Source organism: Loxodonta africana, chromosome 16, assembly GCF_030014295.1.
Source record: "Loxodonta africana isolate mLoxAfr1 chromosome 16, mLoxAfr1.hap2, whole genome shotgun sequence".
NCBI lineage: Eukaryota > Metazoa > Chordata > Mammalia > Proboscidea > Elephantidae > Loxodonta > Loxodonta africana.
In genome coordinates this window covers 33,031,966-33,050,865 of record NC_087357.1, presented here as the reverse complement: position 1 = coordinate 33,050,865, position 18,900 = coordinate 33,031,966, and the positions used below count along the sequence as shown (strand labels likewise).

The following is an 18,900-nucleotide window of genomic DNA, read 5'->3' as shown; positions in this document are numbered from 1 at the left end:
CTGTTTCACTCCCTAACTGCTACCAATGTCACTGTCAACTCCAGTCACCCCCAGATACTCACGAGTCAACCCCAGCCAGGAGAGCTGGAAAGAGGAGGGGACTCCCTCATCTCTGCATTCTTCCCTATCCCAAGCCAGAGAGACCCAGACCGCGCCAGCTGCTCCAGATGTGCCTGCCTCCACCCTGCCCACGTTGGGGGACAGGGCTGGGACTGGGGTTCGGTCCCCGAGTTCCAGCTCTGCAGCCTCTCTCATGGGGTGAGGGGCTGTAGTCAGACCAAAGGAAGAACTCAGAAATGTCTTGTTTATTTGTGTTTGTGACCAAGTGGCCCCTTTCAACACCCTGGTTTATGGCCTCGTTTTCACTTGTATATTTTTCACACTGTAAATTTCTTGTACAAACCCAAAGAAAAAAATTAAAAATTTTTTTTTTGTTTTTAAAAAAAAGTGAATGTGCTGGATAAAGATTGTAGAACTTATTTGACCTTCTTTCTTCCCTTACCCCTCAAAGGTCTTATGGGAAGAGAGGCAAATCCAGTAGAAAGTCAGAGGTGCTGGTGGACTACAACATGAAGTGGTCTCATGGCTTGAGGGACTAGAAGAGGCTTCCATCCTATCCCTCAACATTGAATGGTGCTTGGGGCTGGGGGGTGGATGGCCTTATCTGAGAGTCCGTGTCCCTCAGTGCTTGGGGAACCAAATGGGGACATCATAAGAAAGTGGCTCCAATCCCAAGCTTCAGACCTTGGGTTTCGGGACCCCCTTCCTGTCTTGGGAGGCTGGGGTGGGGAGGTGAGCGCAGGTGACAGTCTATCCAGTAGCACCTTGTCCTTGAACACCAAGTTTATCTGAAAAAGGCAGAACCTTAGTGACAACTGAAGAGGGAGGGAAGTGTGACGATCAGAGCAATCTGTGGACCTCTGGGAGCAGGAGTCCTGAGCAGGTCAGGAGGAGAGGCCCAGGAGACCGCCAGAGTCTAGGGGTCAGGGGATGGGTCGTGGGATAAGTCAGAAGAGTTTTAGTATCAAGCCTGGAGTTGAAGACCGGATGGACTGAAGGTCAGCAGGAGGAGCCTGGCAACAGGGGGTGTGGTCTGGGTCAGTGGGTGGGGTCTGGGTGTTGGTGAGAAGGGCATCAGTGAGGGGGATCTGGGCGTTGACCGGAGGTTCTGGGAGCCAGTGGAAGGGGAATGGGCTAGCATCAGGGGATCAGTGGGCAGGGGACGGGTCAGCAGGAAGGTGCTGATCAGTGAGGGCTGACGAGTCAGAGGGTAAGGGTAGTGGGTTGGAGCTGGGAACCCTGACCACAAGCTCCATGGGCTCCTGAGCCTTGTTTCGATAAGCCCGACGGATGGTGTCTACTGCTCGCTGGTGGGTCACCTGCTCCAGGCTCTCTCCATCCACTGCCACAAGCTCAAAGCCAGCCTGGTATGGGGGTGGGAGAATCACAGCCCTCCCTCCTTAGGTCATCCTCACCCCACCACCCAACCTAAGACAGCCTCCTCTCACCTCCACCACTGGGACACTCCTCCCTCATCTGGGTGGGGGCAATGGACAATGGGACTTTTGTGCCTGGAGCCATTGGGGGCAGGGTGGGGTGCAGACAATGGTCCTTTGTCCCTTGGGGCTTGGGGAAGAACAGGATGGGCCGCCCTCAGGCTCAGTCTGGCATGAGGGGACAGATTTTTCCCTAGGCCTGCTCATCTTTCACCCCTGACCCCTGCCCCCAAGCCTCCTCCCACCACCTGGTCTCAACATGTCTGGTTGGAAGATGCATTTGTCCCAGCCCACGCCCTGTTCTAGGCCTAGGGAGTGAGCTTAGGTGCTCTTCCCTCACCTGAAGGGCCCCACTGAGGAAGGCAGCTCCCCCGGGGAAAATCTTTTCTATCTTCACCATGGGCTGCACTTTGGACTCGATGCCCCCTGAAATGCTGATGCCTAGTGAGGAGAAACACTGGTAAGCATGCAGCCACACCTCAAAACCCAGAGGTCCCAGTAGAAACCCAGTACCCCATCCCCAAATCCAAGGCATCCAACTTCTCTCAAACCCCCAAATTTTGTTACTACTCCAGCTTCAACTCACTCCAAAATCCTAATCCTCCAGATCTCAAACTCTTCAAATCTAGACCCCTGGGTGTACCGCAATACCCCCAGGGTATTTTCTTAGGCCTAGGCCCCCTAGCCACACCCCCACACCAAGCCTGTCAACCTCACCCAAACCCAAGAGACCACCTTGCCAGGCCCTCTCCCACCTGGACTCACCCAAGGACTGCTTCATCTTGGATAGGGTGACTGTCCTCAGCTCCCCACTGGGGGCCTTCGGGGCTGCCTCCTTGGCTGAGGTCCTGCCAGTTCCATTCTTGGAAGGCCCTTGACTGTCCCCTGCCTTGGCTGCCTGCCCATCCATAGGCTGTGGCAAAGGGGGCCTGGACTTTCGAGGCTTGTGGTAGCACCTGTTGGTCGTACTAGGGGTAGGGACAGGCACTGGGGACAGGGAGCGCCTACGTCCAGGGGACTTGCCTCTACCCCGGTTGCGGCTTCGACTGCGGCTGTGGGTTGGGCCCTGGCTGTGGATATGCTGAGGGTCCTCATGAGTCAGGGGCTCTGTCAGCAGCCAGTTAGGCTGCAGGGGCCGCGGAGCAATGGGAGGTGGCTGGGGATGGGGTGCACAGGTGCTTCGGCGTGGGGCAAAGGCATCTACTGGCACATCTTGGAGAGGGGGGAACCCTTTGTGGGGATGGCGGGAGGCAGAGGCACCCAGGGGGACCTTGAGGCCCCCCAGCCGTTCTCTCAGCTCCCCATCATCTTCCTTCTCGGAGAAGCCATTCACAGGCAGTAGGTAGAAGCCTCCACGGCTGTCTGGGAAAGAGAGCCAAGGTCAGGCTAACCCCTTCTAATCTCTCAGCGAGAGCAGAGCTCCCAGTCTAGACCACCCTTCCAGACCCCAGCCCTTGCCTTTGTATGTGAAGGGCCTATGAGAACCAGGCCTGGGTTTGCTCAGACCCTACAGCAGCACTTCCCGCAGTGAGGACCACTTCCCACTGGGGCAAACAATAGGTTCTATTATAATAAAAAAAATAGTATTTTAATACTTTCTATTGTATAGTTTTTTTTTTTTTATTGTATAGTTACAGTTTTATTTTAATGTGTCTGAGAAGAAATATAAATAGCATGCCAAACTGGTGGTTTCTCAGAGATAACTGCATAGAACGAGACTAAATTTAAAAAATGAGTGGGTTTAAAAACAATGATTAAGTAAATCATAGTACAGGTGGTGAGCGGATGGGATACAAATGGTTCTGGTGGATGAGGACTTTCAGGGAATCTCCAAGTACCTCCCAAGCCACAACTGCCCCGTGAAGGGCAGAAATAGGAGGCCCATTGACATTTTCCAATCCCCCTAGGGTTGTGCCCCCTCCCGAGGCCCTGGAACTCCGACTGACCAGGCACAGGGGTGATGAGGTGACGCTTGGGTGGTGTGTCCTGCTGGGCTGGCCGCAAAGCAGGGGGCCTCACTGGTTGGAGAGGGGGACAGATCAGAGGCAGGGTGCCTTTGCCAGCCTCCCTGCTGGACACAGCTGAAGGGTCTCCAGCAATCTCTGCCCCCCTTTCCACTGGGAGACCTAAGCCCCACCCCCACCTGGGGGGCAGGGCTCAGGATGCAGAAGTCCTGCTGCCCAGCTGCTGACCTGCCCTGCTCTTGAGGGCCTCAAAAGCCTCCAGCTCCACGGGCATCACCATGCTGTCAAAGCGGCCCAGGTCTGCGGGGGCCACCACACTTCTGGAAGAGGCCAAGAGGTGGTAGGTGGGTAAAGGCTTAGCTCTGAAGGTGCTGGGAAGGCTTCAGCCCTGGGGAGGGTATCAGGAGCCCCTACTTGCCCTCAAACCCCCTCCTCACCTGATGTCTCTCAGCAGCAGCAGCTTCTCCGGTCTGTCTAGAATGGCCAGCAGGGGCCTCACCAGGTCCTCCACACCACCTTCATGCACATACTGCAGACAGATGGACCATAGGTCAGATAGCAGTGGGGACTTACAGAGCTGGGTGAGGGCAAATGCTAGGGCATGTAGGGGCCCTGGGACCCACCCACCCCTCCAAGCTTTTGGAAAGGTTCTCCCCACCCCTAGGCTGTCCACAGTGTTGTCTTATCTTAATGACTAGGTGGGAGCCTGAAATAATAATAATAGATGTGTAATAGTGAAAACAATAACAGCTTTGGGATAGGCACTGTTCTAAGCACTTTACATACAGCTTTACATTTAGCCCTAGGACCACCCTTGGAGATGACATTAATGATTCCTGGTTTACAGATTAGGAAACTGAGACTCAGAAAAAAGACTTTGCCCAAGTCCACACAGATAAGGAAGTGTGAAGAGGGAGTGGATCTTGCTGGCTCTGGTACCCAAAAGGGTGTACAGGGAGTAGACTCTTCTCCCCATCCTCACCTCCCAGGCCAAAGGAAGGAATCTGAGCCAAACACTAGACTGTGGTCCTGGCTGTCCCAGTGTTTGTCTACACACAGACCTACAAATTAGGCTTTGTTCAGGGCTGAGATGGGGACCTAGGGGGAGGGGTGGCTCCACAGGAAGCCTCTCCAGTTAGTACCCTGGGGGGTGGAGCCCCCTCTGCCTGCCACTGCCCGGATGCCACCAGCCACTCCCCACCACCAACGCAGACGAGTTGAACTCTGGGAGCCACCATACTTGGCCAGCACACCACCCCCTGGTGGTGAGAGAGACACATACTGGTTCAGAGACACACACACACATACACAGCATCCACTGTGGGTCTGGACACAGACATACAGCATCGCCTGGTGGTCAGAGTGAGTCATTCACAAATATCTAGAAATACATAAAATAAAGAACTCTGTGTGTGGCCCTAAACCAAACACAAAGTAAGAGGCACTCAGGCATACACACAGGACCCTACCCTCCCTTTTGTGTGGAAAGAGATATGCCTCACTGCACAAAACCAGCTCCGCAAGTGCACACACTTCAAGTCCACAAACCTGCATTCCGCACGCGAGTGCCAGGCCCTGTCCTGGGCAGTGGCGGCATGATGAAGACCCTGTCCCAGACCCTCAGGGACTCAGTCTACTGGGAGCAAGGGGTAGGATGTGCCACGTGCCCCAGTGAATTACAAATCACTGGCAATGGGGTGGGGAGTGTCTCAGAGGAGGGTGGAGGTCAGAGTGGGCTTCATGGAGGCCATGGCATTAACACTGACTTTTGCAGGACAGGCGGAGGGAACAATATGAAAGATGGGAAGAAAGTGCTTCGAGGGTGATACAGCACAGTGAGTGGATAGAGTTTCAGCTTAGCTGTGGGGTACAGGGAGGGCCTCCACGTGTAGGACTGCTCAGGTTGTGACTACCACCTGTGAGTAGCACTCCCTAGAGTTGTGCAGTTCATAACCTGTATAACTACACAGTGCCATGGGAAGATGATGTGGCAGCTCAGGTTGGGGGGAGCGGTCAGATCAGGAGGGACTTGGATGTGAGGGTAAGGAGTTGGTACTCCATTCTGCCAAAGATAAGGGGTTTCTGTTGGGGGTAGGGGTGGTTAGGCGTGTAAAGTGATCAGAGAAGTGGTTTATAAGGATTGACCTGGAGGCTATGGAGAGATGGCTCAGAAGGGGAGAAAGGGGAGCAGGCTTGGAGTTCAGGACTACGCATCCAAGTCACCAAGGGAGATTTACTATGTCCCTGAGGGCATCCAAGTCACCAAGGGAGATTTACTACGTCCCTGAGGGTGTGATCTCATGCTGTGGGTGTGGCTTGGGTCAGGTTTGGATGGTATATAAACCTCTTGCAGTGATTTGAGGGTGCAGTGAGAGGAGGTCCTAGCTTGGACAGGGTAGGAGGAGTGGAGGGCTGAGGAAGAAGATGCCGACCAAAGAGACACACACAGAGCCCCACCCAGTGGCCAGAGCTCAAAGCTGCAGACTCACGGGAGGATGATATGCAGAGCCCCATTTAGTGCTCGGAGTTGAGTATGACACCATCCCCAGTGTGCTTGGACACACACATGCATTAGCCAGACAAGTGCATGCTCACGTACAGACACAATCATACAGTCATGTCAACACAAACCCAGGTACCTCGACACCCAGTTCTACGGACATGCAAATGCACACATCTCACAAACATACAACACAGCCCCACCCTGGCCAAGGTGAGCTGGTGGGGGAATCCACAAATGATTTCCTGAAACTCCTTGCTTGCCCTTGCACGACAGACTCATGTGTGTACCGACGAATGTTCCTCCCAGGAAACCCATGACAGGAAACCCAGAGGGAGAGGGGCGGACGCTCCAATCTTCCTGGAGAGGTGGAGCCGGGGCTCCTGCAGCCTTCCCGACGTTCAGGCTGCAAGCTCTCCCTCCAATCTAATTTCCATCCCACCTTAGGGCCCTCTGGTTCTGTCTGAAGTAGAAGGGAGAGGAAAACAACAGTGTGTGTGCTGGGGAAGCCTTGAAGTGTGTATGGGGAAAAAGGATTACTAGTCGTTTGGCTAGCAGGAGCGGGGGCTTAGCATGCAGCAGGGCCAGCTGGCTGATCCAGGACCAGAAGGAGGCAGGAGGGAAAGGCTGGGGCTTAGAGGAGAGCAGAGGCAGGGGACGACAGGGACTCACTGCCCCCGATGGTCACTTCCTGGCTCTTTCTCTCCTTAGCTTAAGTATTGCCTCCTCAGAGAGGCCTTCCAGGCCACGCCATCTAATTTGTGCCTCCTGGGTTATTTTCTCATGTTCATCTCCTTCATAGCATCTGACATGATTGGATGTATAGGTGTTTGTTGTTAGTTTCCATGGAGTTGATTCCGACTCATGGCGGGCGATCCCACGTGTTTAGGTTCTAATCATTATCTATCTCCTCTTTCTGGCTAAGCTCTGAGGAGGCGAGATGGGGGCACCTGCTTTTACTGACCATTGGCCTCTCAGCATTGGGCCCAGATATTAGTCGGTGGGCAGTGGTTTGAATAAATGGGAGACTAGGTGACTGAGTGTCTTGAATTCATGAGGACCTGGGTTACTGAGTGATCATGGGCTGGGGCTGGACGGGAGCTCACCCGGGAGCAGTGACGAGTGACCGCCAACACCTCATCGTCTGTCAGCAGCCGCCGGGCCAGGTCCTCAATAAGGAGTTGTCGGCTCCCCCAGGCCTGCACCCGCTCATCCACATTGGGCAGCTGGCTGGAGGGGCTCCCAGACCTGGCTGAGAGCAGTGCCCGGCCCTTCTCCCGGTCTATGAGCAGGAGCAAAGGGGTGTGGTGAAGGAAATAGGAGCCATGGGGAGGGGCAGGGACTTCCCTTGGTGGGGAGTTAGACCCCAGAACAGACCAGTTGAAGGGCTCAGATGCCCCAGATGCCAGCCTGGCACACATGCTTCCCGCCATGGTCCCCCACCAATAAAGTTTCAAGCCCAGGCCTCCTGCCCCCCAAACAGATCCCCACACCAGTCTCTTCCTTAAAAAGCTCAGCACAGTGCCTCCGCCCTTGACCATGGACCCTTATGCCAGTCTGTCCCCCACTGGACTCCTAGCAGAGGCTCCCTCGTCTCCTCAAAATCTTTCTTTGGGAGTTCCTACCTAAGCCTCTCAGTCCCCAACAATGCACCCCAATATCTGTCTACAACCCTATCTTTCTGTTACAACCCTAAGTTTACCAGTAAATTTTAGCTTCTTCTAGCTGCCTGCCAATATGCACCTTCCTATTTGCTGGATTCCTGTGTTTGTCACCAACTGAGTTTAGTCCAAAGCCCCATAGTTACCCGCAGCATGCACCCCCGTCTGTAGCTCTATTGTGAGGCAGACCTTGGTAAAAGAACGTATGACTTACCTCGTCTCAGTCTCCAGGTGACAAACTTCTGCACAGGTCCCACTCCCCCTGCTAGGAAAAAGAAAGAAGCTCAGCCACAGGCCCTGGACCCGGTCTGAGAACGGGGGTTGGAAAGACTCAGGGCTACTTGGACAGGGAGGAGGAGGCCAGGCCTTGTGGGTTTTGAAGGCCGTGCTCAGGCTAGGAACTTCATTCATATGCAGTGGGGAGACAGTGAAGGATTGGGATCAGGAGAGGATACAATCTGTGCTCTGCTTACGGAGATTCCTTTGAAAGCAAATATATGGGGAAGAACTCCAAGGAAAGAGCATGGGGGAGCACCTACCTTCAGGAGACAGGGGGAGAAAAAGGAGCCTTTGAAGGAGAGAGAAGAGTGGCCAGAGAAGTGGGAGGAGAACCTAGAGAGGGCAGGGCCCTGGAAGATGTGGGAAAAGAGATGCATTGGGACAGGAGGGTTAGCCTGACCTAATTTGAAGGCATTGTCTCTCCCATGGAACTGTCATCTTGAGACCCCAGAATATTCACCCTCCCAGGGAGGTGCAGGACCCAGCTCCTTGTCCCCTGGTTGTTTTATCTGTCCAACACCCACACCCCCTTCTGGAAACCGTACCCTGATTTTCACCTGGGGACCCACCCCACCCCGTTTCGCAGCCCAGGTACTCCAGGTTGGGCGCATGACCCAGGCTGGCGGGTGGTAGCCTGGTCTCTCTCTCCCACATCACAGCTGTTTGTGCAGCTGGGCATGTGATACCAGCTGGGCCAATGACAGCCCATCATGGGGCTTAAGTTGGAACAACTGAAGGAAAAGCTCTCTTTCCTCTGGGGTTGCTAAGCGCTAGTGGTGGTCTTACTTCCACATGGGCAGAATCTGCATGATAATGAAGCCAACCCATGGGAAAGTGAAACCAAACGGTGAGGGGACAGATGTCTAATGATATTGTTCAAACCTTTAGATCTAGCTTAAATCAGTAGCTAAGCCATGGAGTACATTGTTAAGCTAGTTGGAGTTGAGTTTCTGTCACATGCAACCCTAAGAGGCTTCATTCATCCACTTGTATCTAGTTTCTGAACCTCACCAGAAAGATGACAGGGCCTCTTGTGATGGGCTTTAAGAAGCCCCTGACATGAGTACAACTTGGGCTGGGCCCTTCCGCCTGGGCCTTCCTGATCTAGAAATGGCCTTGTTCAAGGATGGTTCTAGAACTGAGTAGGACCTGTGGGGCTCTGGCCAGAGGAGGTAAAGCCAAATGCCCCAGGAAAGAAGTGCTCCCCACTCAAAAGCCCAGGGGTCTGACCCAAGCTCTTCCACTTCCTTGCAATGCTGTGGCTATCAGTGTCTCCGTCTATAAAATGGGAGTGAGGCAGTATAACAATGACCACTACATTTTCTGAGCCTCTTCTGTGTGCCAGATCTTCTGTGTGCTAAGCAATGTACACTCACTCATTCACTTATTCCTCACTATTCTTAAAGAAATAGGTATTATCATACTCACTTTAGCTAGGAGGAAACGGAGGGTCCCAGGTGTTGAGTGGTATCTCATAGCTAGCTGCGATTTAAACCCAGAGCTGCTGGGTGCCAAACCTGGTGGACGTTACCACTGTTCTCCCTATCTGATCAATCCGGCACTCACCTTTTTCCATGTCCAGGTGAGGGCGGGGCTTGGCCCAGCTCCCGCGGTCCAGTGTCCAGGCCTCTCTGTGCCGATCACCTGCTGTCCACCCCTGCCACCCTCCCTTGAAGAAGAGGTTCATCAGTGTCTTGGAGCGCTGCAGGGCACCCTTCTCCCCAGGGGGCCCCGACTTCTCCTTCTTCCGCTGTTTCTTCTCCTCTGCAGACACGAGGGAGCACCCGGGGGGGCTGGAGGAGTGGGCAGAAGCGAAGCATGGGGGGCAGGGGTGTGGGAAGAGGCAGAGAAAAGGGGGAGTAGGAGAGGCAGACAGGATCTGCAGCCATGCAGGGGGCAGGGGGGGATTTCTCCTCCATCCTCCTCCAACCTGGCACACCCTCCCACTACCCTACAGCAAAACCTGTGAGAAATTTCCATTGAGGGCCAGTTGGAGCAACTGGGAGTGTGTATGTGTGTGTGTGTACAGGTCAGGGGTGCAGCCTAGGATGGATGGGCTGGGGTTAGGGCTGGTTTGGGACCCAGGCTGACCAGAGCTGGCGCTGGGGCTAAAGGTGGGTTTTGGGCCCAAGATTAGTTTAAAAAGGGAGCCTAGAGTAGGGGCTGAGTATATTCTGGGGCTGGGTTTGCGGTGAGGGTGGGGGCTGGGCCAGGGACTGGAGAAGGGATCTGGGGCCCAGGACAGGGTCTGAGGCAGGTTTTGGACAAGGGGCTGTGGAGAGAACAGCAACCATCTGTCCCCCACGTACCCCACAAGGTCAGGTGGCTCTGGGAGCGTGTGATAGGGGGCCGGGGTCGGCTGAGGGCCAGCAGCAGAGCAGTCTTGGGGGACTCAGAAACTGCAGAGTCAAGGCGGTGGGCAGATGGGGGACTGTCAGAGCGGATGGCCGTGTCCCTGAGAATGACCGTGGGCCGTACACTGCACCAGGTCTCCACGTGCGCCCCCATGTCGGGCTCCGTCTGCATGGCTGTGTCTGCCCGACCCCAGCCTGGCCCACGGCTGCTGGGCTCTTCAGGTCCCAGGCAGACATCCATGTGGTCGGAGGGCAGAGAGCCTGAACCCTCAGCCGAGCTGTAGGGGACGCTGGAGGCATAGGAGGAGACGCTAGAGCTGCTCTCGGAGGCTGGGGACAGCTGCTGCAGGACCCCATTGCTCACTGTAGGGAATGGAAAGTCAGGAGCGTCTCGGGGTCTGGCCTGGTTGCTGCAGGGCTTGCTCGCAACCACCCCTGGGCTTGGGGGTTGGGGGGTGGTGGATGCAAACGTGGAACCAAAGAGTCGGGGGGATGGGCTGCTCAGCAACCTGCCACTGATTTGCTGAGTGACTTTAGTGCCTTTAGCTTCTTCAGAGATCTCACCCCACCCTCAGGCCAGCCCTTTCCCTCCAACCTTGGGGCCTGAGCCACTTACGTCGGTGCAGCCAACAGTATTCAGAAATCATCTCCTTGTAGGCAGGGTACCGGCCGGTCTCCTGGACAGGGCATGTGGCCAGAGGAGTATGGGGTGGGGCAGGAAAGCGAGAGGGTAAGAATGAGCGTGTGATGGGACAAGAGTAAACTTTTCAACCCCATTCTCTCCCCCAAGTTCATCATGTTTTAGCCACACTTGCCACTTTATTTTTGAACATGCCAAGTTCCTTCGCACCTCAGGGCCTTTGCATGGGCTGTCCCTTCTGCCTGGAATCTCTTCCTTCAGTCCATTGTATGGCTAGCTCCTTCTTTCCCTTCAGTTGCCACCTCCTCAGAGAGACCTGCCCTGACCCCAACATTCCCCGACCCCCGCTAAAAGAGCCTTTTCTAAGTTACTCTATCCCATCTCTGTTAATTACCTTATAGCATTTGTCACAGTCTGCAAATATCTTGTTTATTTATTTGTCTGTCTCCCTCAGTAGCGGAGACCCTGTCTGTCCTCTTCACTGTTGTAGCCCCAGTGCCTGGCATAGTGGCTGGCACATAGTAGGTACTCAAAAACATTGTTGAATGAATGAATGAGTGGCATGGAGGGAATGAGGAGGGGTGTTTGGGATACTTTTAAGAGGAGTGAAGTGGAGAAATGGGATGCGGGAGTGGTGGGAAATAGAGGTGGTTGTTGGGGCAGGGAGAATAGCAGAAGAGGCATTGAATGGCAAGATGGGTGAAGGCCTGGGGAAAGGAGAAAAGTGGAGCATGGGCTCAGATTGGGCACAGCAGGAATGTGAGGCATCACCTCCTCCAGGAGCCAGAGCAGAAGGACCTGATCCTTAGACAAGTGTGAGTCCTGCATGAATAATGAATCTAGCTGCCTCCCCTGAAACATAATCTCTAGCCCCAGCTCAGCCCTCCTTTGGAGCCCTGATGATGTCCACTACCCAGGTCCTACCCAAAGCCACAGCTGTCACCCCACCCTTATCCTTTCAATCCTAGGCCTCCACCACTCATAGGAAGGAGCACTACCCTAGGAGTCTGGGCAGCAGGACGGGATCCAGGCCCTACCACTGGTAAGCTGAGTAACTGACTATGGTTCCTGAGTTGATTTGCCTCTCTGAGCCTCAGTTTCTTCTGCAAAATAAGAATGAGAACAATGCCTGCCCTACCTCCCACATGGCTGTGAAAATGTCTTATAAAGTGCAGAGCAATTGACACAATTAAGTACTAGGGCGGTCTGGGAAGTCCTCCCCAATCTGACCTCTCCCTGACTCCCATAGCCCTGCCCACCTTGATGGTCAACATGATGTGCGTTTGGCCCTTCAACACCTCCACGGCCTGGCTGTGGCTGATGTCGTCGAACCTTACACCATTGGCCGCCAAGACCTGGTCCCCCACCTTGATACCATTCTCCTCGGCTAGCCCACCATGGTCCACTCTGGGGGCAAATGGGTATCAATTTGATAGGCCACCTCACCTGCCCTTCCTTAGCCCATTCTAGACTCTCATCTCTCTTAGACACAGGGATGCCCCAGCCAAACTCCTTGACTTTCCTCCTGGTGACCCCACCCCCCTCTTTGACCCTCCTTCTGGTGATGCCTGCCCCTTCCCCAGGCCTCGCCCTTGATCTAGATCTTCATTTGGACATGTCATTGGCCAGGCCTCACTTGCTGACCCACCCACAGGTCCCACTCCAGGCCTCATTTTCAGCCCTACCTCAGCCCTACCCCATTTCGCTCCCTGCCCAGCCCTCACTTGGACACATAGATGCCCAGGCCAAACTCCTTGCCCCCACGGATGTTGAAGCCCAGACAGAAGTCATCGGAGGTTGTGTATAGGTGAACGATGCGCCGCACACCATCCTCTGAGCTGCTGTCAGACGGCGTCGAGCTGCACTTCTCCACTACAAGCCGCCGATTCACCACATCCACCCTGGGCCAACAGCAATGGGCCCTCAGCCCAGGCCCCCCATCCACCTCTACCCTCCTTCTCTCCTCCCAGCAGCCCTAACCCACATGGGAAAGGGGACAGGAAAGGGGTGCTTGCCTTTGGGGGGCTCCCTAGGCCTGGAACCTTCGGTGGGGCATACATTTCGTCAAATCCGGTAAACCACCACAGCATCTCTTTTTATTGAGCAGCTGCAATGTGCCAGTCCCATCACTAAGCCTCCCAACCTCCCTGTCGGGCAGGTGCTATATTATCCCAGGTTTCAAAGCAGCAACAATGTAGAAGGCAGGGCCACTGGCATCTGGGAGAGCAGATTGTAGGGAGGAGGGCTGGGGCCTTTCCTCAATTTCAAGGTCAGGCCTTAGTGTCTTGGTATTTCCAGCACCCAGGAGGAGAAGAAGCCACACTAGCTAGGCCCTCAGCCTCTCCTACCAATGGGCTTTGGGTGGTGGTGGTGACGGAGTGGGAATGGAGGAAAGCCAGGGCCAGGAATGGGCACTGCTCACCATGTGGTCTTCTCCTTGGAGAACTTAATGCCGGGCACACAGCCCATGCGCCGCACCATCATGCGCAGGTGGCTGCTGCCCGTCAGCACCTTCACAGCACTGCTCATCGTGGTGCTCTCCAGGCTCAGCCCGTTCACCTCTGTGATCTTGTCTCCCACACACAGGCCAGCCCTCTCTGCACCAGGGGTGGAGGGTAGCTGGCGTGGGTCACTGGGAGAAGGATCCCCCTAGGTGGATCTCAGCCTTCCCCAACAGACTCGGGATTCCCATGGTAAGATTGAGCTTCCTCCATCAGATTGGGGATCCCCAGGGCAGGAGTCCCTTCCCCCATTAGACTAGGGGCTTGTCTCTTACCCCACTCTACCCTGAGGGTGGGTTCTGTCTCCCCATTGGATCAGGCCTTCCAGAACTGAAGACTCTGTCCCCCCATCACTGACAATAGAACCTTCCATCCTGCCAAGGTGGGGGCACATCCCCTAGGCTAGGCTCTAGCCCCTGGGGGCCCCACTGACCTGCACTGCTCCCTGCCTCCACTTTGCTGACGAAGATGCCCAGGCCATGCTCAGAGCCTCCGCGCACGCTGAAGCCCAGCCTCCCTGCTGGGCTCTTCTCCACCTGGACTGCGTGGATGATGTCGCTCTCATCACTGTTGGCTGTGGGGATGGGGCCATAGATATGACCCCCATGCTCATGCTGAGCACAGAGGGCTCCCCAGCTGAGGGCTTGTAAATCCTCGGTTGCCAGTTGCAGCTACACAGGTGCCTAGGGCTCTAAATGGGAGGGGATGACCAATTTCTGAGTCCTCTCTAGATGTTTTTGAGACTATGGGCCAAGGAAGGGGTGGGAACAAGAGAAAACAGAAGGACAGGACTCCATACTAGAAGACACAGTTTTCCTTCTGTCATAATGGGCAAGGGAGTGGGGGTCCAATGTTTACTGAATTTAACATGCCTACATGCTTGGGGTAGGTCAAATTCCTAAAACTCCTGCCACTTTAAGGGTCAGATGAACAGAAAAGAAGGGTTGAGATCCCATCTATGGGGCACGGTTGACAGTCTGGGCTTTTCCGCCTGCAGTAGAAATGAGTATATTAGCTCTTTCTTCAAATATCTGAAGAGCTATCTTGCAGAAGACCTAGGTGTTTTTGTCTGTGTAACCCAGATAAGCTTCCCTTTACACTGAGATGAAATCTGCCTCCAGCTAATTCCACTGTGTGGGCTTGGCTCTGCACACTGGGTTACTCAAAGAGGATGAAGATGGGGGGAATTTGGAAAGGTAGAGGATTTGGAAAGGGGCGCTGATGAAGGGATGGAGAAAGCAAAGACAGAGGTGGGTCCTTGAGGAGGCCTTCTGCTTAGAAAGAAGTGAGAAGATGGGAGAGGCAGGTGGGGTCCCAGGTGAGAAGTCGAGATTTCTTCTATGGGCAAGGCTTACTCCAGAGGTGTTTGAGAAGAAAAAAATCACACGGACACACACATACACTTCTATTTGATCTAAGAGAAATCAGGTTACAAGGCATGACCAGGGCAGCTCAGGAAGAAATCCCCAAGGGCAGCCTGTGGGCAGGGATGGTACAAGATAACACTTGGAAGAACTTGGGCCTTCCCAACTGGTTAGATCTGCACAGGCCTCAGGAACTTTTCAACCCTAGCCAAGAAACTTTTCTTCCCTCCTCAATCCTCTAGCCCTCTTTCTCCTCCATCCCTCCCTGGGGCCTCCCTAGAGCTCTGGGCCAGGGGATGTCAAATCCGAAGCTTGGAGCCCAAGAGCTTGGAGCTTCTGAGGATGGCACTTCCTTAGCCTCCACTGCCTTATGCCAGGCCACAGGCCTCTCCTTCTGGGCACTATGCAGCAACATCCTAACCATTCCCCCTTGATCTATTCTCTACACAGTAGCTAGAGTCCGCTTTTAAATTAGAACATGCCTTTCACCTGGTTAAGAACTTTGAACAGTTCCACCTGCTCCTAGAACAAAATCCAAACTCCTCCCCATGCCCTATAAGGCCCTCCGTGGGTTTTCCTCTGCCCATCTCTTTGCCTTCACCTCTGGCCATTCTCACCTCCCCCACTGAGCTTTGGCCACATCAACCTCCTTTCGGTTCCTTATACAGGCCAGGCTCTGTCAGTGTCCCCTCTGCCTGGAGTGCCCTTCCCAGGCTGGTATAATAAGGCCTGCTCCTTTCCCTCATTCCTCTCCTGGCTCAAGTACCACTTTCTCTGAGAAACATTTTTGGACTACCCTACTTAAAGAAGTCCATTCCACTTCCTCCCAGGTAGTCTCTGATGCTGACGCTGTTGGTCTCTAGTATTATTATTATAATAGAACGACAGCATCAGCATCATCTCAGAACTTGTTAAAAATGTGAAAACTTGTGTAAAAAGCTCTGGGAGTGAGGGTCAGCAATCTGTCTTTTACCAAGCTCTCCTGGAAATTCTCACACACTTTAAAGTTTGAGAACCACTGCTCTATCATATCACCCAAGTTATTTCCTTCAGGGTTCTTACCATCCTTTCTCATTACTTGCTTATTTGTGGGTTATTTACCATCTGTCTCCTTTCACTAGACTGTAAACTCAATCATGGTAAGGACTTTGTAACTCTCTTCCACCAACATATCCCCATTATGTTACACAGTGGTTGATAATTGCTAAGCATTTTTTTTTATGAAAGGATAAATGGATGAATGAATGAATGAACGAACTAGGAGATGAGGAGAAAGAGCTACCTTGGATTAAAGATAATGCATCTTCTCTAGGACTGGTTGAGTTTGAGGAGCTGGTGGGACCTCATGGGATGATATGGTTAGTAGTGTTCCCCTCCCCACTGTTTCTCTCTTATCAGTGACTTTATTCCCCTGGAGTGGTCCTAACCAGTAACATGGCTGCAGTGAGTTGGAAGATGTCTGTTCTCAGGCAGAGGGAAGCATTCTGAGCTCAAAGGCTTCCAGCCCAGGAAAGCTGAAGCCAGATAGTTGAAGCAGTGCTTTAGTCTTTCAATTGCTAGGAGGTGCTATTCCCTGGGAGGATGTGGTCCATCCTACAGGAGGCACTAGGGTGAGGGAGAGGGAAAGGGAAAGGGAGGAAGCCATTATGGAACTTCTAGGGAAGGATCTTTAAAGGGATAGTATAAATAGCCCTTGCATCATAACTGGACATGGTATGGGGGGGACTGATGAGGGACTGAGGGTTCTTTTAATAAAATGGAACTAACAAAGCCAGTGCTGCAGTGCCTTCTCCCTCCATGTCTCCCAGTCCTCTGGGGACTTCTGATCCCTGACCAGAAGGACAGTGGTGACCCTCAGCAGTGCCTTGTTGCTCACCTGAGGGTGAGACAGTGTGGTGGGCGACTGGGCTGAGCATGTTCCCCGAACAGCATAGCCCACTCCTGCCCCTGAGGCCTCGATAGGGTCTGAAAAGTCCAGTCTGGGATCCAGTCAGGGGAGCCCCAAGAGAGAGGAGGAAAACTGGAAATGTTTATCTGGTTCTGCCCACAGAAAGCCTCGGCCCAGGGGACCCCTCTCTCCTCTCCTGGCATTCAAGGTCCAGCCTTGCTCACTGGCTCTTTGTCGCCTCACATCTGCCACTGCAGCCCAGCTATGTCTCCTAAGTGACCGCCCCACTGTGCTCCAGGGTTTCTCACTTCCAGTCTTTGTTCATGATACCTCTGCCCCACCCTCAGCAGTTCTAATTGGTCTGTTTCTAAGCCCTGCTAAACTGTGCCTTTCTGGAAGATGAGGAATGAGCCTTATTTCTGTCTAGGTCCCCTGCAGGGTTTAACCAGTGCTGATAATAGAATTGGAGTGCAGTGAAGTGGCATTAAGCAATCACATAAGCTTAGGTCTTCTTATTTCAGGTTCCTGCTCTAGGGCTCTCTCCCTGGCCCTCAGCCCCCTGGTCTCCCCCTCTTCTGAACATTTGCTGCTATACCCTCATTCTGCACCTGAAGCTTTTAAAATTGTCTGCCCAGCTGGGCCCTGACTTCTCACACGGTAGCACAGAGCTCACCTTTCCCCATCCCACTGCACCCAGCCCAGTGCATACCAAAACTGGTTCCGAAAGGCAGAGTCAGTGGGAGAGAGCGGCCAATTCAGTACTATGTCCTGCTCATTTGGCAGCTGGCATAATGTGCAGACACACACAGGCACACTCAAGACTTTCCCTGCCTCCATGCCCCTCCTACCTCTGGCACTCTACAATCTTGGAGCCTGCAGGGATTGGCCTGGAGGAGAGGCAAGGGCAGGTGAGGAGTGAGTGGGTTTCACAGGGCCCTCCACGTCCCTAAGACTCCCATCTCTCGGGTTCTCCCACCCATATTGGCTCTGCCCCTCCCGCTTAGGTCCAGCTGTCCCCCCACCTCCCCGCCCCGCCTGCCCCGTTCCACCCCAGCAGCTAGGCCCCACCCCCACCTTCAATGGGAGAGTTGATGAGGATGACGCGGCCCATGGGCGATGAGGCTCGGATTCCGCGGGAGGGCCCATGTAGCAGCCGCTGCTGCTTCCTCAGCAGGTATCGCGTTGCGGAGCCCGAGTCGCTGCCCAAGTGGCCCCGGGAGGACAGGGACCTCAGCGAGCGGGAGCTAAGTTCTCCTAGGCCCAGTGGATCGAATCCCGCTGCGAAACCGTGCGCCATGGCGGCGGGACAGCGGCGGGGCCCTACACGTCCAGAAGGAACCTGCTGGCCCTTGAGAGGAGGGCCCCAAGTACTGGGCGGGCCATGAGTCTTCTGTGCCGGGCTGGGGTCTCAGTGACGCGGAGGCCCTCACTGCCTGCCTCTCAGTAGTGTGTGCTCCAAGCCTGGGCAGAACAGGAACTGGGAAGGGGATGTGAGCGCTGCCCCGCTGCCCCCAGAACTTGCACTCCTCTCCCCGGTGTGAGCATCCTGCCCTCCTATGTCTTAGACCCTCATCTCGCCCACCCCTGGTCAGAGAACTGTCTGGTCCGGGCACCATCGCGACTTTTGGAGCCATTTAGCCAACAGGGCAGGTGGGAGGATCTTGTTCACCCCTGATTCGACTCGCAACTGAGTCATCTACTCCCCTCCCCATTCCTTGTAGAGGCCGAGAGAGTGGAGATGCGATTATGGCGGGCCCGGGGCTTCAAGCAGTGTGAGAGACGTGGGAGTTGAGGGCCATCCCCTACACTCCCACTCCTGTGTAGGGTTAGGTGACCAGATCCCAGGTCTCGGCCCCGAGGGCAGGCCTTCAGGACCTGGGACAGCCGCTGCCAAGAGCCCTAGAGATCCCTTGGCCCCCAGAGATCCCCGGGGCCCCAGACTGCTGATCCCTATTCCAAGATGCTGCACGGGCCTCTCCCAGGCTAGGGAGGAGAAGCTGCTGGCGAGGGCACAACACAACGCCCGGAGCAAAACCCGGGGCCAAGGCCCCAGAGCAGCTTTGGGGACCCAGAAAGCAGCGCTCCATCCCTGGCTTGGTCCTCCCGGCCCCCCACCTCTCGGGCTTGGCCCCCCTCACCTGCTTGCGTGTCCGGCCGCCTCGGGGCCCTGCCCGCCCAGGGGCGCAAGCGACTGCAGCAGCTGGGTGAGGACCCCGCCCCCTCACCGCAGAGGCTGCAGGAAGAGGGCTGGCC

The 18,900-nt window shown here is 54.6% G+C and overlaps 1 protein-coding gene across 1 annotated transcript; it reads right to left on the bottom strand.

Annotated features, from left to right (window-relative positions):
* Positions 1-218: 218 nt before the first annotated feature.
* Positions 219-18,862, bottom strand: PDZD7 (PDZ domain containing 7). Its single transcript, XM_064269442.1, has 16 exons — positions 18,786-18,862; positions 17,722-18,124; positions 13,829-13,969; positions 13,317-13,491; positions 12,619-12,795; positions 12,154-12,301; positions 10,871-10,931; positions 10,210-10,617; positions 9,467-9,664; positions 7,836-7,886; positions 7,067-7,242; positions 3,898-3,989; positions 3,689-3,780; positions 3,443-3,514; positions 2,262-2,858; positions 219-1,937 (listed from the first exon to the last, which is right to left on the bottom strand). The coding sequence occupies exons 2-16, from the start codon at positions 17,942-17,944 to the stop codon at positions 1,690-1,692; spliced, it is 2,859 nt and encodes a 952-aa protein (XP_064125512.1). The 5' UTR covers positions 17,945-18,124; positions 18,786-18,862; the 3' UTR covers positions 219-1,689.
* Between the last annotated feature and the right edge of the window lie 38 nt (positions 18,863-18,900).